The following is a 23,565-nucleotide window of genomic DNA, read 5'->3' as shown; positions in this document are numbered from 1 at the left end:
AAAAGTCCCCAGAGGGGTTAAGCCCCAGTTGCCCCTGGAAGTGATCTTGATAATACAGGGTGCTCTGGCTTTATGTAATCCTCTGTTTCACTTTTCTCAATCTCTCACTGATGATCCCTTTGATCTTCTCCCGCATAAACTACCCCCTTTGTTTGGGGGAGAGGGTGGATCACTCTGGCCTAAGATGCAGGAACTTGGTTTCCTACTATCAAGGGCCTCAACTGTCCCTTAGAGCCTCAAAACCGTCCTCTGGATTTTCTGCATCTAACTGGCCAATGAACAGAGAAAGTATGTAGGAGAACCCAGGAGTTTAAATTGGATAGGAATGGAGATAGGATTCATCATTGCAGACCTACTTTCTATTGGCCAGAACTCAGTCACATAATTCCACTAAATACTGAGGAAGCTGGAGAAAGTATCCTTGTCCCCATGAGGAACAGGAAAGAGGTTTGGTGAATACAGAGCATTGTCTCTGCCATAATTTACTATAAATTTTACATTCATAATCTCTTCAAAATTTTCTCTTAGTATTTAATTTTATTTCTAAAGTGCAGAAAAGGATCTGCCTATTAGTCCTGTGTTAAATGAGGGAATGGAATTATAACTGATGCTTTATTATAAGTTGTATTTACCAATTATAGTTGATCATTGACAATCAGAGAACAAATTATAAGAAAAAGGGTCAGAACTTTCTCATTTTTATTAAATAAATAGAGGCCAGGATACCAGCAAATTTTTCTGGGTATGCTCTCTGAAAAAGAAGGTCCAAATCTGTCCAAGTATATGAAAAGAAGAAAACTCATTAGCACAGGGGTAAAGCCAAAGTTTCATATATCCTTTTATGCCCTTAACTGGTCTCTCAGCTTCTTGCAACCATGAAATTTCTTCCACTTTAAAGAAACAAAATTAGATCCAGCCTGAAGAAGAACGTTACTCCTGATTCTGGCAAGAACCAGTTACAGGTTTGCCCCAGAGAAGTGCACTGGGATGAAAGCCTAAGTGGAAAGGTCTTAAGGTGGAGGTCTTCCAGGTTGTTTCAAAAGTTTTTTTGCGAATAAAGACTGTGTCTTTTATTTAATGTTGTTATTAATTGTGCCGAGTAATTTCCTGCACATATGAATAATTAAGTAAATATGATGATTCAGAGAATACAATAAATTCTTGTGTCATAAGTGAATGAGGGAGGGACCTTGATAGAAGGTTACACATATTGGAAATTAATTCCTGACCCGTTGCAATATTTAGGATTCTGAACAATATGTAAAGTAAAAGTGTAAGTTAAACACGTAATTAAAATTACATACATCGAGAGAAGTGCATTTAAGAGGTGCAGTTTGAGTGGTCACATTTCTGTAGCTTTTTCACGACCTTTCTGATTCCTTAGCTTTAAATCCAGTAAGAATCTTGAGGAATGGAGGTCAGGAAAGGTAATGAAGATTAGATCTTAATTTTAGCTGTTTACTCAATAGAGCTTGTTTTGGTCCCTGCCACGTGAGACAAGTCCCAAGCCGATATATTCTGGTGCCAAATATAGAACTCCACAAGGTAAATAGTTGGTAGGTTTCAGTGGAAGGAACGAGTGAATGAATGAACGAATGAAATGAGTTCAGAAGGGTGGTCTCTCTGAAGTACCCAGATTTGACTCCTAGAGTATCAGAGCCAATTTTCCAGTTTTGCTTAATAATTCCTGTACTATGATATGGGTGAGAGCAAAGAGTAAATTATTAAATGAAACAATGAACATTAATAAATAGGCGGTTCCGACATTGAGACCAATTCTGTCCAAACTAGGCTTCCGTAGTCTTTCCGTCCCTAACTACGCGAACAAGCCGGTAGTGATGTCGCGAGATTTGGAGATCGCGGGAAAACTTGTTTGCGGGTGTGTGTTGGGGACACACATCCCGCGCGCGCGGGACATTCGAGTGTCTGACCCTCGGAACTCGGGCTGGAATGAGCCTCTGGGTGGACAAATACCGGCCCTGCTCCTTGGGACAGCTGGACTATCACAAGGAGCAGGCGGCCCAGCTGCGCAACCTGGTGAGTCGGCGGGACGGGCCGGAGAGAGCCGGGGGAGGGGAGGTGCGCCACTCAGGGGTTTCGCGCCCCTCACGAGCGGAGCTTGGCCCTCCGGCTTGAGAAAGTGTCAGGTGCTGTGGAGAAAAGTAAAACAGGGACCGGGACAGACTGTGGGGCCGGGGACTGTGCTTGCAAACAAAGTCTCCCTGAGGACTGTCCTCTTTGATTTTCTTAACCATGGGGTGTATTTTATTTTCTTTGTCCCGTTTTTTATTGTATAGGATTTGGAATAAATATTTGGGCAGAGATTTAGTATGTTAGTCTTGAGTTAATAGATATGCTTTTCTAAAGCATTCACCTGTTTACGTTTTAATTTTCAACTTAATAAAACTGTGAAACACTTGCAGCATAACTTTTATTTTTGCTGAGTTCGAAATTTGAAAAATGAAGGCTGTATTTGTGGAGCACCTCCTTTTTCCATGCACTGTATTAGGTGAATAGTTCCTTTCCTTGACACTTTTTTCTTTCAGTGCCAGCGATAGATAAGTTTGTAAAGTATTAAAGTTCACTTAACAGCACTTCTGTTGATACTTATTTGTTTTTAAATGGTTATTTATAAAGTTACACTCCACAAGATTTTATGCATCTGAAGTTAAGGTCTGTGTTCTTGTCATCTTTATAACCTTCACAGCATTGATCCCCAGGCCTGACTGAGCATCAGAATCACCTGTGAACATATTTAAAACACATAGTCTTGTTCTGTGATACAGAACTGTCAGCGGCCTACTCCATTCTCTTGCTCTTAACTTGTGAGATTACGCAGACCCGACTTCCAGCTCCCAGCATCTGCACTTGCTGGAGGCTTTTTCTTGCTGACACCTCTAAGCAGACTTGAAATGCCAGGGAATTAACGCCTTCTCCCCCGTGTTCTTTCCCAAGCTAGCAAAGGTTTGAGGAGAGGTAGTGTCCAAAATCACTGCAGATGGTGATTGCAACCATGAAATTAAAAGATGCTTACTCCTTGGAAGGAAAGTTATGATCAACCTAGATAGCATTAAAAAGCAGAGACATTACTTTGCCAACAAAGCTCCGTCTAGTCAAGGCTATGGTTTTTCCAGTAGTCATGTCGGGATGTGGGAGTTGGACTGTGAAGAAAGCTGAGCACGAAGAATTGATGCTTTTGAACTGTGGTGTTAGAGAAGACCCTTGAGAGTCCCTTGGACTGCAAGGAGATCCAACCAGTCCATCCTAAAGGAGATCAGTCCTGGGTGTTCATTGGAAGGACTGATGCTGAAGTTCAGTCCAATACTTTGGCCACCTGATGCGAAGAGTTGACTCGTTAAAGACCCTGATGCTGGGAAGGATTGGGGGCAGGAGGAGAAGGGGACGACAGAGGAGAGATGGCTGGATGGCATCACTGACTCAATGGACATGAGTTTGGGTAAATTCCGGGAGTTGGTGATGGATAGGGAGGCCTGGCGTGCTGCGATTCATGGGGTCGCAAAGAGTCGGACACAACTGAGTGACTGAACTGAACTGAATGTATCATACTCCAGCTTCCCCATTCCTTGGGTGGTTTAATACTGTAATGTATTTTCACACTGGCTTCAGGTGTATCCCCAGCAGGATCAAGCTCCAGATGTCCAGAGTGGTATTTAAGTTGATAACACTTGTTGGCTGCCTTTCCCCCCTTTGCTTTCCTTCTCCCCTACAAAATTTTCCTTTACCTTCCAAATGAAACCAAATGCACTCATTTCCTATCAAAGGGACTCTTTGTAGAAGTGCAAACTATGGCAGGCATCATAGTCTCCGTTACTGAATCGTAATCTTGTGGATGGAGTCCTGGAATTAATCAGTCTTTTATTAAAAGTTTTTTTAGCACATCTGGTAGCCAGCCAGGTTTGGGATTTCTTGCTTTCTAGCATATAGTGTTGTATCTTACATGTACTGTGCTAGATATATAAGTTATATAGCGTTAATCCCAGGGGAATATCGATTTCATAGTTAAAGATATGTCTGTCTCTATGTTCATTCACACACACATGTTTTCGAACTTTCATAGAGACACAAAATATTTCATGCATAAAAAGTATTTTCTACACGTAGGAGCACTGGCTTCTCTAGGGAAAATGCCTTCTCCTTTTTATTCCAGGTGCAGTGTGGTGACTTTCCTCATCTGTTAGTGTATGGACCATCAGGTGCTGGAAAAAAGACAAGAATTATGTGTATTCTACGTGAACTTTATGGTGTTGGAGTGGAAAAATTGAGAATTGAACATCAGACCATCACAGTAAGCATTTCACTTTGAAACAGAGAAATATATATATGATTACCTCTTTTAAAAACAATTTTTATAGGAAACACACTATACAGTAATGTGTTATTAATAGTATGTGTTTATTTTTGTGTATTATTGTGGAGCAGGCTGTGAAAGGACATATGCAGATTGTTTATAATGATGATTTGCTAATAACTGGGGATGGTTGGAGGTTTCTGGAGGTAAAGTAAAAAAGTGATCCACTAGAAACATGATGTGCGATATGACCTAGTGTATATAAAAATGTGTGTTTACCTGCACATTAAGAATAGGGCTAACATTAGTGGTGATTATCTAAAGTTTTATTTTTATAGTAAACATAAAGTGTTTATATAATTAAAAAAACAATGAAATACAGATAATAGGAGAAATAGCCAATAAACATTAAAACTATTTTCTTTGTCCACAGACTCCATCTAAAAAGAAAATTGAAATTAGCACTATTGCAAGCAATTACCACCTTGAAGTTAATCCTAGGTAAGTGGCTACTACATAGAAATAAGCATTTTTAGAATAGTGGTGTTCAGACTTTTTTAAAGAGTAGAATGCTTTTTTGATATGAAAATCATGTATGGAGAGACAAAATATAAAACAGATAAAAATGAAGCTGCCCTGTGTGAAATAGGGAGCCTAGAACCTTTCCACTTTCCCTTCTCTCTGAGACCCCTCCTCCAAGTCAAATATTTTTGATAATTAAGTTTTCTTGCTCTATAGAGCTCTGTGTGTTACACAAAGTACTTTGAGTAGTCAGTAAATTTTTCTTATATTGACTTATTCAGAACTGGTGAGCAAAGTATGTCTAAAAAGTTTGTAAATGCCTGAGAAAATATTTTACAAAGTGGATTAGGATTACTAGTTCATTCTTTCCATTTTTCTTCCGTTTTTTGATTAGAGGGTATATTGATCTAATATATTGAGAAAGACTTGATGGCTGTTTGGGAAAATAAACTAAAGCTGATTTCTTTGCCCTCTTTTCCTCATTAAGAGTTCTTTGTAGCACGAATAGTCAATTGGAGATTAAGCTTTTTGTTTTTCAGGTGTTTGGAATTGACATTCAGCCTAAATTAACCAGGTGACTTATTTTGGTTTGTGAGGTTTAGGGCTTAAGTGTTAAAGCAATGATATTGGTATAAATGACTGGTAATGCCTATAAGTCAACAGCTTACAGAGTTCTGTTTTGTATCCTGAACTCCATTTGCTCATCCCATCCCCTTTCTAAGACCTTTAATCAACTCTGCTGGTACTGGAACGACTTGTCTAGGCTTGTTCTCACAGCTTTGCTGTTTTGGGGATGGAGAAGAAGAATACAGATCCAGTTTATCTTAACAGGTTATTTTTATATTTGGAATAGTTGTAGATAGCTAAGAAATTAGCTGTGACTAGGTATTAACTATAGTGGATATAGTGGATACAGAAGTGTCAAAGTATTTGATACTGTTAATAGCTGTGGCTCTTTTTAAGTGGCAATAAACTTAATATTAAGAACATGCTTGGTGTTTTCAGTTATTAATCAAATTGTAGTTGAGTATAGGAGTATGTTTAGTGATCCTAAAACACTTCACTTTTAGTTTTGTGAATGTAGTGTCACTCAGTTTGCTTAAAATTTTAATCACTGAAGATCTTCAACATTTTTCTTAGCTTATGAATAATGGCTAGTACTTATTAAATATTTACATGTATATATTTATCACTATTTTTATTTTGTGTAGTGATGCTGGAAATAGTGATCGGGTTGTAATTCAGGAGATGTTGAAAACAGTGGCACAGTCACAGCAACTTGAAACAAGCTCTCAAAAAGATTTTAAAGGTATGTGATAATTTTTTTTTTTTGGATGAGGCAGACACTTAAATTATAAGCAGTGGGTATAAGAGGAAAATGTAATGAGGAATGTAAATTCCAACCATTTAGCAAATATTTATTAATCTGTTCTGTGCCAACCACTATGCCACCTTTTTTTTTTTTAAATATGTAAAAGTAAAGAAGAGAAACATAATCTCTGTGCTCCTAGGAGTTTATAGTCTAATGGAGTTGAATTGTGGCAGAAAGAGAACTATTTGTGCCACATATTTGTTATTTTAGAATTAGTAAAATATTTAGATGAGTAATGGAAAAACACTTACTTTAAAATAGGGAATTGCATGATTTAAAAATAATGATTCTTTGAACCAAAGTTATATGTTCATTATAAAATATTTAGCTAAACAAAAGAAAATTCAAATCAGCTATAATCCCACCATCCAGAGACCATTACTGTTAACATTTCCAGTTTTATGTGCATAACACCATATATTTTTACAACAGGTTTTTTGATAGATATGCCAATATTTAATGCTTTAGATATATTTTGCCAAATTCTTCATTTGAGAAAAGATAGAGATTTGTGCTACTGCCAGCAGTGTTTAGGAATGCCCATTTCTAACATTTATCAACACTGGATAATTATTTTTAATCCTTGTCAGTTTTAGTGGAGAAAGTAAGCTGTACTTTTTCTTTAGTGAATGTGATAATTTTATCTCTTTTTTCATTGCTCATTTTACTGTTTTGTGAATCATCTTACGTATTCCAGCTTATTTCTTTTCTGCTTAATCTCTACATTTCAAAATAGAATTTTTTTTTTTTCAAATACTCTTCTGTACCCATGAATGTGGTCTTATAATTTTTCTCCTTAGTTCTCATTATCTTCTTACTGGATCGTCTAATGAAACTGCTTTGTATTTCTAGAATAAACCTCACTACAGTTTTTAAAATATTTTGCTGTTTTCTGCTTAGCAATGATTTAGTTTTGCATTACGTTTTTACTGCTATCCTTGTCAGATATTGTGATCGATTTCCTTGTCTTTATATTCCTATTCTAGTCAGTTTGGGTTCGATTTCCAGAACTTGTCATTGGGAAGCATTGTCTTGGAAGAGAGCTTCATTTTGTTATTTTCAGTCTGCTGCTCTGTCAGATCTTATTGCATCAAGGTCCCTTAGCTCTTGTCCATGAATTGAACCCTATGAATGCTGTTCTCAGATTGACCCATATATCCAGTGTGCTTTTGTGGGTGATTTAAGGTTCTACTGTTCGGAAGATGTCAAAAAGCTTGTGGATCCTAGCCACTTCCTCCCACACGTAGTTTCTTGTTCTCATTTACTTACATTTAGGGTTCTTGGGGACAGCTTGTCCGGTGTAAATGTTGTCTTAGATCTTGGAATCTGTTCTTTTAGAGGAGAGATTCAAATGCTGCACTGCTACCACTGTCGTCTTCTTGAAGTGATTTAATACAGTGCAACAGTTGGGTTCAGTCCCTGTAGACTGCATTTCTTAAACACTTTAAGGCCAATCCTTGGTTATGACCAGGTAGAATCTTATTATACAAGTAACCAGATATCTTTATCCCTTATTTGCCACATCTCTTGTGACAGTGTTTTCCAAAGTTTATTCCTTAGAATGCTAAGATTTTCTACAGAAATACACTCCTGAGTGAAATATTTTGGGTGAATGTAGCACAATAATATATCCTTGTTTTGGTGATTTTTATTGCATATAAGTATGATAAAGACTGCAGTAGATTCTGCAACAAAGTAACTTCTTTAACTTCATTAGCCTAGTGTTTCTTAGGCTTGTTTGATCTTAGAATTTTTTAAAATAAAAATAAATTATACCCACCATACCTATAACTTTGGTATGTCTTCTCCAAAGGGAAAAGTAGTATATTAGGCTTACTATTTAGGATTTCACTCTGAATAATGAGAAGATAAATACTCAAAGTTTGTTTGTTTCTCCTTGACTCAGTTGTGTTATTGACAGAAGTTGACAAACTTACTAAAGATGCTCAACATGCCTTGCGCAGAACCATGGAAAAGTATATGTCCACCTGCAGATTGATCTTGTGTTGCAATTCTACATCTAAAGTGATACCACCTATTCGTAGTAGATGCCTTGCAGTTCGTGTGCCTGCTCCCAGCATTGAAGATGTAAGTCAAGTTAAATTTTTCAGAAGAATTCAGTTCAGATTCCATGCATACTATGTGTACATCCCTACTGTGTTTGTCTTTGCAAAAACATAGTGAACTATGTCAGCAGTTCAGAAATGGCTATAGCCTAGGTGCTGACTCAAACCATTATCTGTATAGTAGTAAACACCAGATACCAGTATATAGAAAACGTTCTTTTCTTTAAATCATCTTTTACTTTAAATAGGTAGTACTTGTGGATTTTATGAAACTAAGGAAAAGCAAGTTATGTAGTAGCTTCTACCTCAGCCTGACTTAACTGGCTTATAGAGGAGACTTGAATATTCAGGAAATAGATTTTGCGAGAAGATGATTTGGGAATTCCTAGTCCCTAGTTCAGAGACCAAAGTTAGTCTGAATCAACATAATGTGTATTTTTTTTCCTTTATCATTCTTAATAGCTATCAGTAAAAATGCCAGTTTCTCACAATAAGTGAGTTTCTGCTGTTAATAGGTTTGGGGTGATTTGATGCAAAGTAGGGATAATACGTGACACTGTATGTTGTGAATTTCACTTGTAAAGACTTTGAGAGTGATAGAGTTAAAAATGTCTATAAAGCAGCAGGACCACCAGGTTACGTCTCTCCTATGAGTACAATTCACATCTTAGTGCCTGAGTTGTGTCCAGTTAGGCTTGTGCAGCTCAACTTGGCAGCCTTGTGAGCAGTGTCTTTGCCACCAACCTGAGGCCCTTTGTCTCCAACTTCTTGCTGCCTCGAGGAGGCTGGCAGGCATGGAACTGGGACCAGATCTTTCTCCAGGTGCCCATCTAGTTGCTGACTCTACCTGATAGCTAAGTTAGACCACTGGCTTCCTGCTGAAGGAACAGTGGATTAAGGTAAGGTAGTGACCAAAAAAAAGAAAGGTTGGGGTTCTGTAACAATATTCTTAACAGAAATTGTCTCAGCATGTAGTTTGACAGATTGTTCATTTATGTTAATTATTTTATTTGTAGATTTGCCATGTGTTATCTACTGTATGTAAGAAGGAGGGTCTGAATCTTCCTCCACAACTGGCTCACAGACTTGCAGAGAAGTCCTGCAGAAATCTCAGAAAAGCTCTGCTTATGTGTGAAGCCTGCAGAGTGCAACAGTGAGTAAAAGGGGTCAGTTACCACAGGAATCATGTTGTGATATCAGCCCACTTTCATTTAATTTATTGTGTTCTGTTTTTGTCATGTAGATATCCTTTTACTGCAGATCAAGAAATCCCTGAAACAGATTGGGAGGTGTATCTGAGGGAGACTGCCAATGCTATTGTCAGTCAACAAACTCCACAGAGGTAACCACTATAAAAGATCACCATGAAAGTTTCATCACTGAGATAGTACAGATATTCTAAGTTCCAGATTAGCTGTTTTATACTGATACCATGCCATTTAGCATTATAATTAAATTATAAAATACTATACTTCTAAAGAAAAAGTAGGATTTTAGACATTTAATGTTTCAGAATAGTTGGTGTATGATATCATGGCTTTTAAAAAGCTACTGGCATGTAAGTATGGAACTTACACATAAATTGAAACAAATTTTGGAAGTTTAAGGCTTTTTTTTCCCCCCTCAGAATCTTGGATGATTTAATATTAATGCATAGCATGATGTGTCTAGCTTTCTAATATTGAAGATAACAGTGTATAACTTTGTAATTGATGTGTTATAGAAAGACACTAGACTGTGGGTAGACTTCTAGTTCTACTAATTTTTAGCTAAGTGTCCTTAAGCAGGTAACTTTATAAATTTAGAGCTTCAGCTTTTTTATTTGTATAATGAAGAGAGATTGTGTGCTAGTGGTTTGAGAACTAGAAGACCCCGTGCTTATATGTGATGACAGGCTCTGTTAAGAATAACACTGTGTATGTCCCGTCAGTATGTAGGAAGTGTCTTGTGCATATTTGCTGCACAGATGTTTCTGTTTACTTCTTGGGTCTTTTATTCAGTAGTAGACTGTACTGAACGTACTTCAACCACAGCCTGTTGGATTTGTTATGACTTTGATTGAGGAGGGCAGTTGGCTCTTCTCCAAATCAAGAATGACAGTCTTAAGGCTTGGTACTTTTGGAAAGTCTTGTGATGGTCCCATATGCTCACTGAGACACAGTCTCCTACTTTTTTTGCCTGTCTGAAATGAAAAACCATCTTTGGACTTTAGAGAGGGTTATTCATTATTTTAGGAAGCAGACTAGACTGAGTGCAACCACTGAAATGTAAGCTTCTGTGGTTTACGTGAACATAATTGGGAGAAGGAATATACTGTGTTTCTCCTCTTGGGTAGTATATCTGAGAATTGTTATTTTTATAAGAAATTCTTCAAAGGAAATTACAATATGTACTGTAGGATGACCATAGTAGATTAGAGGAGGTGAATGGTCATAGGAAATTGGTACTTAATATTTTATCAAAGTTTGCATTGAATTCCTCTTCATTTATTTTAGTTGAAATAGTTTTTGAAGAGTGCCAGGTGTTTTAAGTAGATTCTTAAGAAAAGAAACCTTAATTTTAGGAAAAAGTGTGCATTCCATTTTGTAAATGTTGTCAGGTAGTGAAGAAATCTCAAGTTTTAAGGAAATAAAATTCAAATGAAGCATGTCTTAGGAGCTTTTTACTTTCATAAAATATTTCCACACCAAAGGTGACCTTTCTTGTTTTTGTTCTGATTTTGAAGAAGAAAAATTTCTGATAATAGTTGAACTTTCCCACTCTTAAAGAGATTTAGGTACAGATGTTGCAATATTTGACATTATTAAATGTATTTTTAAGACTTGATTATTACTTTTCTTAATTCTGCTGCTGCTGCCTGCTCCTCCAGTTTCCAAACAGATTTTGACAGCTCATAAATGAGTTTGTCCAAGAAGAAGTGCTGCTGTTCCGTATTTAGATTAACAGATTTGGATTTGATGCCATTGTGTGTCTAAAACAAAATATTCCTCTTCATTTCCGAAAGCCTTGAAGCTGTCCAGAAATACTAGGATGGTCAGTGTCATTTTGAACATTGGTCCGCACAGTACCAATGACTTCTTCTGATTTTTTACCTTGTAGTCTCATTATAATATTTATAGTCTTGATTCTTTTTTGATACATCTTAGAAAATTTCTTATTTTCTAATGTGATATGTGTCTGTGATATGTGCTCCATAGTGTCCGACTCTTTTTGACCCTGTAGACTGTAGCCTGTCAAGCTTCTCTGTCCGTGGAATTTTCTAGGCAGGAATGCTGGAGTGGGTTGCCATTTCCTTCTCCAGGGGATCTTCCGACCCAGGGATCCAAACCTGCATCTCTTGCATCTCCTGCCTTTGCAGGCAGGTTCTCTGCTTCACCTTTCTCATGTGAATAGCAGCTTCTATCTGATGAGCAGTTATTATGCTGACATTTACACTGTTTCATTTAATTCATATAACAGTCCTATGAAGAATGCATTTTTACCATCTTACAGATAGAAAACTGATTCTTTGGGTGATCGTTGCTTTTTTCAGGAACATTTGGTTAGTAAGAGGCAGAGGCAGTTCTAGAATACCATGTTTCTCTGACAGAAATTTGTGCTCATTATCACTTGTAACCTCCAAGAGATAATCATTATCACTTGTAACCTCCAAGAGATAATGACACAGGCTTAATGTAGAATATATTAATTTTTTAGAAATGAAATAATATTAGAAATGAACTCAGACTGAGAAGCATGAGAACATGTGTGAGATGCACACAGTATTGTTATAGTACAGTTTTATAGGTAAATATATTGTGAATCAGCTTTTCAGAAATAAGCTATATGCATCATTATTAAAATAATTTCATACCATCTGTCATTTATACGTTAAGAATCAGATTTTATTTGGGGTGTATACTGCCATGTCCAAGAGACATTAAGGCCTTTGGAATCATACTTGAGGTAATGCTGCTTCAACTACATAAGTTTGCTGGAAGCTTGACCTCTGAACTTCATGTTCTCTTCAGTGAAAGAGACTTGTGTTTGTGAGAAATAGTGTACTGCAGTGAACCTCATACAGGTAAGAGATTAAATAGATGCTTTGGCAGACACTGGAAGGGTATGGGCTAAGACAGATCTGTGCTTATATCATGGCTCTGCTGTGGTCAACTTTGTCAGGTTATTTAAACCATCCAGGCCTTAGTTTTTTCTTTAAAAAAAAAAATGGAGATAATGCTTTACCATAGCTGGTGTGGTGACTGAGTTAGATTATTGTCATAGTGTCTTGTGCATAGCAGTTGCTCAAAAAATGCTAGTTTTTTTTTTTTCACTTTCCTTATTTAGTTTCATTGTGGCACAACTTCATACTCCTGGAATCTCAGGAAGGGGGTCTTTAACTTCTGCTTTGAAGAGATCTTTTAAAAATCACTTCCCTGATTGATCTGAAATATAGAACATAGTGTGATCTTATTTTGGTAAAGATTCAGAATGATATTTTTTCTTTAGGGGTAGGTAATTATGTTTAGAAAGATTAAGTTACTTTTGTATATATACTTATAATTTGTCACTTCTTGCTGTTGTAATATTTTACATGTATAGTTCCCTTCATTAACCCTTTTTCTTCCTGAAAATGTTATGAGAAGGGCCTAGAATTGCGAGCTTACAGAGCCCTCCAACAAATGGCCATATTCACTTAGCCAGCCTGGTTTGTGCCCACCTCTACCATCTCGTTACTACCCCTTTGTGACAAAACAGCTTTGTTTCTCTGCCATAATTTTTTTTTTTTTTACTTTGCAGTTGAGGTGTTATATGTTATGTGTTATATGTTATATGCATTGTTATATTCATGTTATATTTTCTTTTCTTCTGTAATAGACATTATTTAATATTTTCATAACCATTTTCTCATTTCCTACATATCATCTATCTGGAGAAGGAAAGAAAAATATTACTTGATGTATCATTAAAGTATATTAAAATTCGTGGTGTGAATAAGCTCAACCCTTACTATGCGTGAAGCCTTTTCTGTACTTTCAGTGTATATATATATAAATACTGTGTGGATGTGTGTGTGTGTGTGTATATATGTAAATGAATATAAATGTTGTCTGACTTCAAGACAGTTCTATAGTTTTATTTTAGAAAAATGAACTAAAGTTAGGAAAAGCTCCCATATATGTATCTTAAATATGATAAACCATTGAAGAAAATGTTTGTATTGGGATGTTTAATTCTTAAAGGTGGCACAGTAGGTACTTGGAAAAATGATCTCCTGTTTTCCTCACAAAGTATTGTTTTGTTTTGTTCAGGCTCCTTGAAGTTCGTGGAAGACTGTATGAGCTTCTAACTCATTGTATTCCTCCTGAAATAATAATGAAGGTATTCTGATTTCAAATCTGAAACTGTCTATAACCATACAATTTGGACTTTGATTATGTGGTATCATGGCTTTTGCTGCACAAAGATACATTGTCAGTTCTTTCTGCCCATCTCGTTAGTTCAGCAGATACTCAAAGTCCAAGTTGTATGGCGCTTGTAAGGTGCGCCAGTCACCATTAGGGGTGTGTTGAAGGAAACAAGGTGGGCCTTCTTCAGAGAAGTTACATTTTGGTGAAATGGAATGGGAAACAGGAAGCAAGAGGTTTTCAGAATGGTGTAAGTACTACAAAGGCAGTGACCAGGTGAAATGATAAAATGGAGGGCTGAGTTATGGAAGGTCAGTGATGGCTTCTGTGGAAGGTATGTTTAATCTGAAACTTGAAGGATTGAAAGATGGATCCATGCAAAAAGTCAGGGAATAGTATTAATATTTTAGACAGCAAGCCTCAGTGCACTTGAAAATTGAGGTTAAAGAAGGTGGTAGTGATTTGTGAGGGACAGCTTTAGGTCTGGTCTAAACCGAATCAGCTCTAGCTAGAAAGATATTGTAGATTGACGGTTACATATTAGGCAATACAGGACTTTTTGTTTATTTGTGTTTATTAAAATTACATGAAAAGATTCAAATGATACTAAATATATGAAGTGAAAAGTAAAGGTTTCCCCTTCTGTTTTCATAAGACCTCTTTTCAAGTCACATTGAATTGAGTCCATATATGAATGTTTCACAAAGCTTTAGTGTCTTTTACGCTATTTTGCTTTTTAAATTAAGCAGTGTAGTATGAATGCTGTTTCATGACAGTAGAGATTTACCTCATTCTTTTTGGTACATGACTGGGATTTCATTGTATGACTATACAAGTTTTTTGGATATAACCCCTGTGTTACAACCTGAAGTGTTAGACTTCAGCTTGTCTACAGATTATTATAATTAATAATGCTACAGTAAGCATCTTTGTACTTAAATCTTTGCATCCTTGTACATTTAAGTATTTGAGGTTGAAATATGATAGATAACTACCACATTTTTACTCTATAGAATAGTATGTTCTTTTGGATGAAGTCTCCTGGTCCATCAAAAATAAAAAAGAGAACATATCAATATTTAAGTTTCACTTCCTTTTTTAATGAGAAAAGTAAAGCACGTTTAGCTAATATTTTTTAAATTATTACTTTGTAAAGTTGCTATTTATCTTTCTTTAGGGCCTTCTCTCAGAACTTTTACATAATTGCGATGGACAACTGAAAGGAGAAGTGGCCCAGATGGCAGCTTACTATGAACATCGTCTGCAACTGGGTAGCAAAGCCATTTATCACTTGGAAGCATTTGTGGCCAAATTTATGGCACTTTATAAGAAGTTCATGGAGGATGGATTGGAAGGCATGATATTCTGACATCTCTCAGTAATTCTTCCTAATGTATCTCAGTATCATCATTTATGTTCAATTTCTATTGGAAGAGCTGCAGGTAAAATAAACTAACATTATTTAACTATGTGTTATTTGTGTTGGTTTTTTTTTTTTTTTGGAGGGGGAAGATAGTAATTCCTCTGAATTATTAATCATTATTCTCTGAGTTAGATAACTGCTCCTGTACTATTGAAGTGTATTGAAAGGATACAACTGGAAACTGTAGAGTCTAGGAACATGATTTTAATTTACTTTAAAAGTATGTTTTCCAAGTATGCAAAATTAATCCTCCCATTTCCATCCACTCTCTCCCCTGCTGAAGGAAATTTACCTAAAAAAATCAGTTTTTGTTTTCTGACCTCCAGATGACCATTTTTGGCCACAGGTACATAAATTTTTGCTTGGCAAGTCATTATCTTTAATCGTATTTTCCCCTCAACCAAGAATTATATTTTTGCAGCATATATAGGAATTAATTTTGAATTATAATAGCATGGGTATGGAGAAAATTGCATGGACCATATCTGTTAAAACTGTAGAAATCCAGCTTTTACTTCAGTGATTCAGATTTGGTATAAGGTTGACTATTAAAAAATAAAGATCTTTTCATTAATACTTGAGCATCCTGAAGAATATCCATCATATAGTTCTGAAGCAAAGGTATATTAGTATTGAAAGTATTCTTTGAACAAGTATGCTGTTGTATTGTTGGTCCTGTCCTTTGGAACACTTCTATTCAGAAATTTGGTTCATGGAACAAAGGGTTTGCCTGACAAAAGTCTGTGACAAGCTCTGTGTAAGAATATTGGGAAGACCTGCTTTTGTAGCAGTTGGTGCCGAGCAATCAGGAAGTGTTTAGTTGGCAAAGACACAACTACACACTCACTGAAAACCTAAATCTGGAAAACTGTTCAGGTTAAGAGGAATGATGGTGGCCTTTTTATGGGAGCAAGTGATATTAATCTGGCCCCAACTGGAAGTCTCAGTCTTCATGTTAGGAGGGATATTGATATTGTAACAGAAGAACTGGGAGAGTGAGGTCTGGGAGAGCTAAGACTGTTATAATTTGCTGGGGGGTGGGGAGGTGGGAAGGGAAGTAAAAAGTATGTCCCTGAAATTGAATGCTCCAGAGATCAATGAGGCCTGTATCCTGAGTCACCAGAACTCATTGTCTTCCAGCCCTATGTGAGCTTTGATAATTATTCAGTTTAGTTTCCAGCAGGTCTTTCCTCAGTTGTATTTTGTTGTTTGCTTGTTTTTTTCTCTTTGGAGAAATGCTCAAAGTGAAGTTATACTCAGTGTATTTGCACTTTAATAATTAGCCAAAGATGCAAGGCATCCATTATGCAGATTTCTGTTGAACTTTTCTATGTAACTCGCCCCTTTCTACATTTCTGCCATGCATATTCAGCCACCCCAGCCTCTGAATTCTCTTTTTCCCTCAACTCTGATGTCACAGTTGTGTGAAGGCATTGATTCCTGGGTGTAAATCACTGATCTTCTATAGTTCTTTAAAATGAACAGAACTAGAAGTTTAGCAAATGTTGATAGCAACACTGTTTACATTAGCCAAGACGTGGAAATGCAGTGAATGACTGAGCATGATTCCTCTTGGGTCCCTTGGTTTATGGTGCTGGATTCTACAGCTTGCTCAAAGGCATTTCTGCCCATGGGTGGACGCCAAATCTTGTTGTTGGCAAGCAGACAAAAATGAGGTACATCTTTAGCTGCCGTGATGTTGATGTCACTCCCCTTTACTTTTATGTTTTTATAATTCAAATTTTTGTACATAAAATATTAGAAGTTTTGCAATATGCATCACACACACAAAAAAGCCTCTTGCTATGTTTTTTCCTTAAGTGCTATTTTTTATAGCAGGTCTGAGTAATAGGAATTTAAATGTTATTTCCAAATTATAGCACTCCAAATCATGAAACACATTTCTTAAAAATTAGAAAATCAACCTTTGGCAGCAGTTTTCCTTGTACCTAGTTCTCAGGAAAGTCATATCATGTTTTTTAGATTGATGAACTAGATTTTACTAGCAGTTTGCTCTCTGGTTTCTTTCCTGTTTACAGTTCCTATGGAAATTTGTAGAAGTTTGAAATGTTATCATGAGGTGTTCTTTTATCAGGTGATTGTAGTGTGTAGACTTAAAAATAAATTGCTTTCCTCTCAGTAAAGGAAAAGTGATCCTTAAAAACTTTAACTCATGTTTAAATTAGAGCCTAATGCTGGTTACAAACACTGTAGGGTACGTTTGTGGCTTGGTACTTTCCGAGCCTGTTTCAGCTCTTTTGATGCTGATTGCCTACTGAGGTTACTTCCTCTGTTAGACAGCAGCTTAAGAAACTTGAGCAGCTTCCTGAGGTGCAGCTGTGCATGATAATTTACAGCAGTAGGCATGGAAGGAGCTTCACAGTCTTTCCAGAATAACATTAAGTACCTTCATGTGAGGCGCTGTGTTAGATTCTTTACGGGCATTCTTTTATTTAGTTCTCTTAATCTTGAAGTTGTCCTTTATTATCCTGTTTTGTAGATGAAGAAACTGGATCTAGGCACGTGAGCACAGACTCCCCTCTAATACATTCATGGCCACCAACCAAGAAATAGGCCCTTAATACTGCCCAGCAAACTCAACGTTTCTCTGATCAAGTCTCTGTTGCCCTTCCCAAAACTTCATTTAGAGCAGATAACCTTATCTCCTTATCAGCCAACTACCAAAACTGAGTATGTATGCATCCTGTATTACCATATGTTTATTTGTATGTATCCTATTTACTCTGTGCATTCGTATTTTCTCTTGATACAGTAGAGAAGCAGCTCATCTGTTTGTAATCCTGTGCCTTGAATTTTACTGATTTTCACCTGTCTGTAGAAACCTACAATGTCTTCTATCTTTGTCTCTCTTGTCCTATCACCCTCTCTCAAAATTGGATTCTTGTTTTGGTTTTTATTTTCCTTAATATCATCTTATTAAAGTTTCCAACATAACAAAAAACTGAAAAAAAAAATTGACAAAATTCATACCAGTATTTTACAGTGGACATGTAACTGCATTTGCTTTATCACATGTCTATCCATCCCTCCATTCTTTAGTCATCTTATATTTTTGCTGCATTTCAAAGTAATTACATTTTTCTCCCAAGTCTTTTAGCCTGTATATAATTAACTAGTCAGTTTAATAAGGCAAGAAAAATAAATAACAGGCATAAGGAAACAAAAGGATGGAGGAAAATTATTACTTTTAGCAGGTGAAATTATTGTTTACCTAAAAAACTTGAACAATTCCCTTAACAAATAAGTGAATTTAGCAAGCTTACAAGATATAAAGTCAATATACAGAAACTAATTGTATTTTTGTGTAATTGAAGTAAATTACTAGAATATAAGGTTTAAATAATTGCATTTACAATACATCAAAAAAATCGTAAAATACTTAGTAATAAATTAATAAACTGCTCAAGACCTATACATTGAAAATAAATGATTGTTAACACATATATAAATGTAATGCTATATCTTGAATAAGTTGAGTGCATAACACAGGTATCTGCTGTCCTTACACAAAGGTTAGGTGAAAATGACATTTGAATTGTTGAAAGAAGTCAACTTCCTCATGCTATAAAGGAAAATTTGTTCTTAATTTTTCCTCACTGCCTATCTCCTGCTTTGCAAATATTGAATTCTTTAGTATATAATAAAATGCATCTAACCATTAAATATTTTTGTGTAAGGTCATTCTTAAGCCATTTACACATATGCTTCAAGCACTTATTCCTACTGAAGTTGAGTCTTTGGGAAATTAGTTGGTAGGTAATAATCTGGCCTATAATCTTGTGGGAAATAAATTTTTAGACACTTAAATAACAGACCTACTATGAATACATCCCCCAAATTGTGGCATTGAAGACTGAATTCCAAAATTGACTTTCTGATATCAAATTTCATGAAAATGAATTAACGTTGATATTGTGAAACACTGATATTTGGAGTGGGATTTATTAAACTGTAATGCAATATGGTATTAAAAATTAAATATGAGAATATTATCCTATCAGAATTCACAAATATCTTGAGAAAAATTGCTGTCAGTATGAAAGCCAGTGAGCAGAGAATTTAACCTTGTTTCCAGGCATTGTTACCTGGGAATAATTATCCCCCATTTCTGATATTTCCTTCCTGTGAAGTAAGATCTATTAATGTTGTTTGAGATCTCTTTCTATCCTTTATTCATTCAGCTCTTAGAGAGACAGGTGTCTTATTTGACTGTTAACTTTGGGAAGAATAAATAAACCTGCTCCAACTTTTTTCATTTTTGGAATGAACCTGTGTGTTCTTGGTTATAAACCTTAATTAGTCAGGCTTCCTGCGCACATACAGGAGGATCTATCTATGTCTAGCACTGGACATCCTCAGCCCCTAACAAACTGTATCCTGCAGCCTGACCCCTATCGGTAACGGGTGATATTTGACCTCCTACCTTTCGGTTGTATTGTACTTTCAACTTGTTTTAAGCTGAAAATAGATTAAGGGTGTTATTTATTGGGGAGGGGCCCTCAGAGATCTCCAAATTTGGTTTATTCACCAGCAACATTGAGAAACAAAGGTAAGAAAATTTTGAGGGAGAAAATAGGGGGAGAAGATTGTGCCTCCAGGGCCCACATTGCCAATGGGTCTTGGACTTTAAAAAGATTTCCTGGTTTATAGAAGCTTATTTTAGGCCAAGTGTATTTTTTATACTTTTGTACTTGGCTTTGAACTTCTATATTCTGAGAATCTTTAACTCTCGTGAGGTATTTTGAGCTTAACAGGTGACTGTAACTTGTGCCTTACTCAACTTATGTGAGAAAATAAGACACAACGCTCTCAACTGTGTTAGGGGCTTCAGGTAGACTACTTTCCTTACTGCACAGGCCTCACTTTTCCTTGATTGAGGTGAAGATTCCACTGTAGACAAGAGTTTTGCAACTCTTAGACACATTTGTGGCTAGAAGAATATCTGCCACTTATAAACCTCAAGGCAGCTGAGTTCTGTCTGTGAACAGAACACTAGAGATGCTCTAGCTTTATACAGTTAATACCAAGGCTATTTAGATGATCTTGACTGGAATTTCTAGGTTCTCTTTCCACTTCAGGATCAAGGAGGGCCCTTTGGAGGGACTGACAAAGCTTATTTCATGTGACACTTCCTCCAACTTTTAAGACTTGCTGTCCTACCACAGAATCTCAAGTTGGCTCTATGTTAATGTCATAACTTGTAATCCTGGCTTGATAGCTGAGACCCAAATTGTCACTTCACTCTTGTCCCTGTATTTGATGGAATGAACAAATATGGGACGTGAGCCCTTATTAGAAAATACCATCCCCTTAAAATAGAAAATCAACTAAAGGACTTGATTACAAACCCAAAGGTAGAAGGAAACAAAGATTCTCTGTGCCTGGAAATGTTTGCCTCTTAATTCATTTGCTTAGGAAAACAGGAGAAGTGGCAGTGGCTTCAAAAGTGTACTTTAGTTTTATTATCAAACTCAGAAGCAGTGAAAGATTAAAAAAACAAAGGAACACAGGCCAATTAAGCTGGAGGAAGAAATTTTAAAATTTATTTTAAAGAAGAGTAAAGAAGAAAATGGCATCTTAAAAATGAGGTTAGGCCAATATAAAAGGAGATTGAAACTACTCAAATTTCCACTGCTCGAAAAGAAGAAAAGATGTTGATGTTATTAAATCAGAAATGATCACTACAATTCAAACAAATCTAACAGCAGACCTGAGTTATTCCCCCAAGAAAGGCCAACTCACTGAGGGATGACTTCTGAAAGCAACAGGTCCTCACTTGGAGCAGGTGGCGAATTATTCCTTAAAAGAGTGGGACAGCTATACCAAGTGGTTATAAAAAAAAAATTGGGGCAGAATTGAGGGAGGAAATATTCAAAACATTTTAAAGGTGGGTTTCCATAGAAAAATGGATGATGATGTGTTGAAACAGGGTGGCAGAAATTCCCATTACTCTGAGGGAACTTACTTACCTTGGTCAATATATTTTTGAAATGAGGATTTGAAAAGAAAGTAGAGAAAAAATGTGATGAAGTCTAGATGTGACAATCAGAGGGCAAGTCCAGGATTTGATTAAATGTCATCTGATGGAAGACTATTTCTAGGTAGAAATTACCCGTCTCATTGAGAGTAAGGTAGACAAAATTTGCACAGTGAACCCCGAACTTGGTGATTTCTTCTCCAATGATGATGATGATGAAGAATTCAGAGTAGTTTTAAAAATAGCTGTCTGGACCACAAAGATGAAATAAATAGAAGAGAGGTTGCCAAGTGTCAGCAAGCAGCATTAGCTCCCACATGGATTAGAGAAGGAAAGTGGCCACTTTAAGAAGTAGATTAAATTGTTAAGAAACTCGAAAAGCATTCCTCAAACAAGTAGGGAAATAGCAGCAGGAAATTCAATACCAATGGTATGTCCCAGTATTTGAGAAAAAGATGTAGTTGAACAAAAAAGCTACTCAGACACTGAGACATTCAAAACTGGCTTCCCCAGGGACACAGCTTCAGAAGCATCAGAATCACTTAGTGTAGGAATCTGTTCAGGGTGGATCTTCAGCCAAAACAAATCAGGAATGTAGGGGACCTTTTCTCTAGGGGTGACTTTCATTGCCCATGCAGTCCCAGAGCCAGAGGCAGTGAGACAGCCACTGTGGCACAGGACCAAAAAAACCTTTTTCTGAGACATGGTACTCTTGTGTCACTACACAGAACCTGTCCTTGGGGTAGCGTTAGGGGTCCAAGGCTTAATGGGAAAATGGAATTAAGAGGTCCTGGATATGCTGGATGTGAAGGAAAAGTACTTGAAGTCCTATTATTAGAACAGCTCCCATTACAGTTAATCTAAATGTGCAAGGAGGCAGAAATGCCTCAGATGACACTCTGTGAGGATGCAGGAAGCATAGATAGGTTCCCCCCCCCCCCACCTCACAAAAATGTAAATGTAGAGAAATGTAAATACAAATGAAAGTGCTAAATGAAAGTGTAGTCTCAAAATAGCTTCTTGTTGGGAGAATTTTCCTCCTTTGGCTTAAATAAACAGGTCACAGAATCCAGACAGTGAGTCTAGAATGACAGACTTCCTAGTAGGTTGAATCCAAGAATATTTTCTTTTTTTCTCAGACATCATCAGATTTTTCTTAGAGTCTTGGTAGCCCTTGTTCTGGGAATGTAATTTTGTTATTGAACTAAGGGTAGGAGATTGCTTCCCAAATTAGATGGATCTGAAAAAAGCCTGTCATCATTTTCTGTGTCCTGGTAACTCTTAGGGATTCCCTGGTGGCTCAGATGGTAAAGAGTCAGCCTGCAATGCCAGAGACCCAGGTTCGATCCCTGGGTCAGGAAGATCCCCTGGAGAAGGGAAAGGCTACCCACTCCAGTATTCTGGCCTGGAGAATTCCACGGACTGTATAGTCCGTGGGGGTCACAAAGAGTCTGACACAACTTGGCGACTTAGGGATCTTTAGAAGTGAGGCTCCTGAGGGTCTAGGAGCTATTCATAGTAACTGAATTACTATGACTTCTGGGACTTTGGAAACTCCAAATGCATTCCAGAGAGAAACTATTGTAGTTGCTGGATGGACCCCACTCTACCTAGGCAGAAAAATACCCTTTGCTGAGCCTCAGTACAATAACAAGTTGGAATGGTTTTTGTTTTGTAGTTGAACTTTAACACACAAGAATTTAATTTTAGACTTTAGTTCCCTTGGATTTGCCTTTGAATTTCAAGTTGTGAAAGAATTTAGTCTTTGGACTTTAATTTCTTTCTTGGAATGTAGTAACAGAAAGGAAATTGCACTCAAAATTGAAGCATTACTTGATAGGCATTTTATTATCAGAGTATCTTCAAAATAGGATTTAATCTCTGCAGAACCTTTGTCATGCTACATTGGACAGCATATATGGATGTAATTTGGGGCCGAAAATAGAATAGAGGATACATTTTCAACTTATGGTATGGAGTGGCTTCTAAGTTGAATGTGTAAATCTGACCCATTGGAGATTCTTGAGGGGACAACTTTTAAGCTGCCTGCCACTAGATCCAGGATGAAACCCAAAAGAACAGAGATTGGTATAGAGTTTGGTTTCATGAGGGTGGCCACATGAAAGGTCTCTTGAGGGAGATAGCTACAGTTGCTGACCAAGATTTCTTTGATGGAAGAAATTTCCACATATTGAGGTATGAGGAAATCATTTTGGGCTTATAACATGATTTGGCTTGAACTTTATGCTGACTTAAAACAGCTTGTCTTACAGCCCATCAAACATACGTGTACATTTACTTTAACCATTAAAGAAAAGAGTGTTGGTCATCATTCAGTTACACAAAAGGTTAAATCACAACCCACTGCAGTCACCCCACTGACAGTTTGCCCTGAGGGGAATTCAGAAATGGAAAAGAACAAGAAAAAAACAAAGAGGTTGAAGCACTCTGTCCTTTGGATATATTGGAGCTCCTAAAAAGTTAAGAT

The 23,565-nt window shown here is 36.7% G+C and overlaps 1 protein-coding gene across 2 annotated transcripts; it reads left to right on the top strand.

The window, feature by feature from the left end:
- Positions 1 to 1,839: 1,839 nt before the first annotated feature.
- Positions 1,840 to 18,779, top strand: RFC3 (replication factor C subunit 3). 2 transcript variants are annotated; one of them, XR_006271243.1, is made up of 10 exons: positions 1,840 to 2,037; positions 4,169 to 4,306; positions 4,743 to 4,810; positions 6,043 to 6,140; positions 8,110 to 8,291; positions 9,286 to 9,422; positions 9,513 to 9,611; positions 13,561 to 13,630; positions 14,834 to 15,098; positions 17,580 to 18,779. XR_006271243.1 is itself a non-coding variant. In XM_043478107.1 (9 exons), exons 1-9 carry the CDS (start codon positions 1,951 to 1,953, stop codon positions 15,023 to 15,025), a joined length of 1,071 nt encoding a protein of 356 aa, XP_043334042.1. In that variant the 5' UTR covers positions 1,840 to 1,950; the 3' UTR covers positions 15,026 to 15,127. The 2 variants fall into 2 exon arrangements, 1 of the variants encoding a protein (XP_043334042.1); XM_043478107.1 differs by lacking the exon at positions 17,580 to 18,779 and having other exon boundaries at positions 14,834 to 15,127.
- The last annotated feature ends 4,786 nt before the right edge of the window (positions 18,780 to 23,565 follow it).

Source organism: Cervus canadensis, chromosome 9 (genome assembly GCF_019320065.1).
Source record: "Cervus canadensis isolate Bull #8, Minnesota chromosome 9, ASM1932006v1, whole genome shotgun sequence".
Classification (NCBI taxonomy): Eukaryota; Metazoa; Chordata; class Mammalia; order Artiodactyla; family Cervidae; genus Cervus; species Cervus canadensis.
Note: the sequence above shows the minus strand (reverse complement) of the source record. Positions and strands in the feature narration are given on the sequence as shown.

Excerpts from the sequence above, each read along its gene's own strand:
- RFC3 (XM_043478107.1), top strand. The coding sequence starts at position 1,951 with ATGAGCCTCTGGGTGGACAAATACCGGCCCTGCTCCTTGGGACAGCTG. Across the intron at positions 4,811-6,042 it reads CACCTTGAAGTTAATCCTAG|TGATGCTGGAAATAGTGATC; the intron begins GTAAGTGGCTAC and ends TATTTTGTGTAG. Across the intron at positions 9,612-13,560 it reads AGTCAACAAACTCCACAGAG|GCTCCTTGAAGTTCGTGGAA; the intron begins GTAACCACTATA and ends TGTTTTGTTCAG.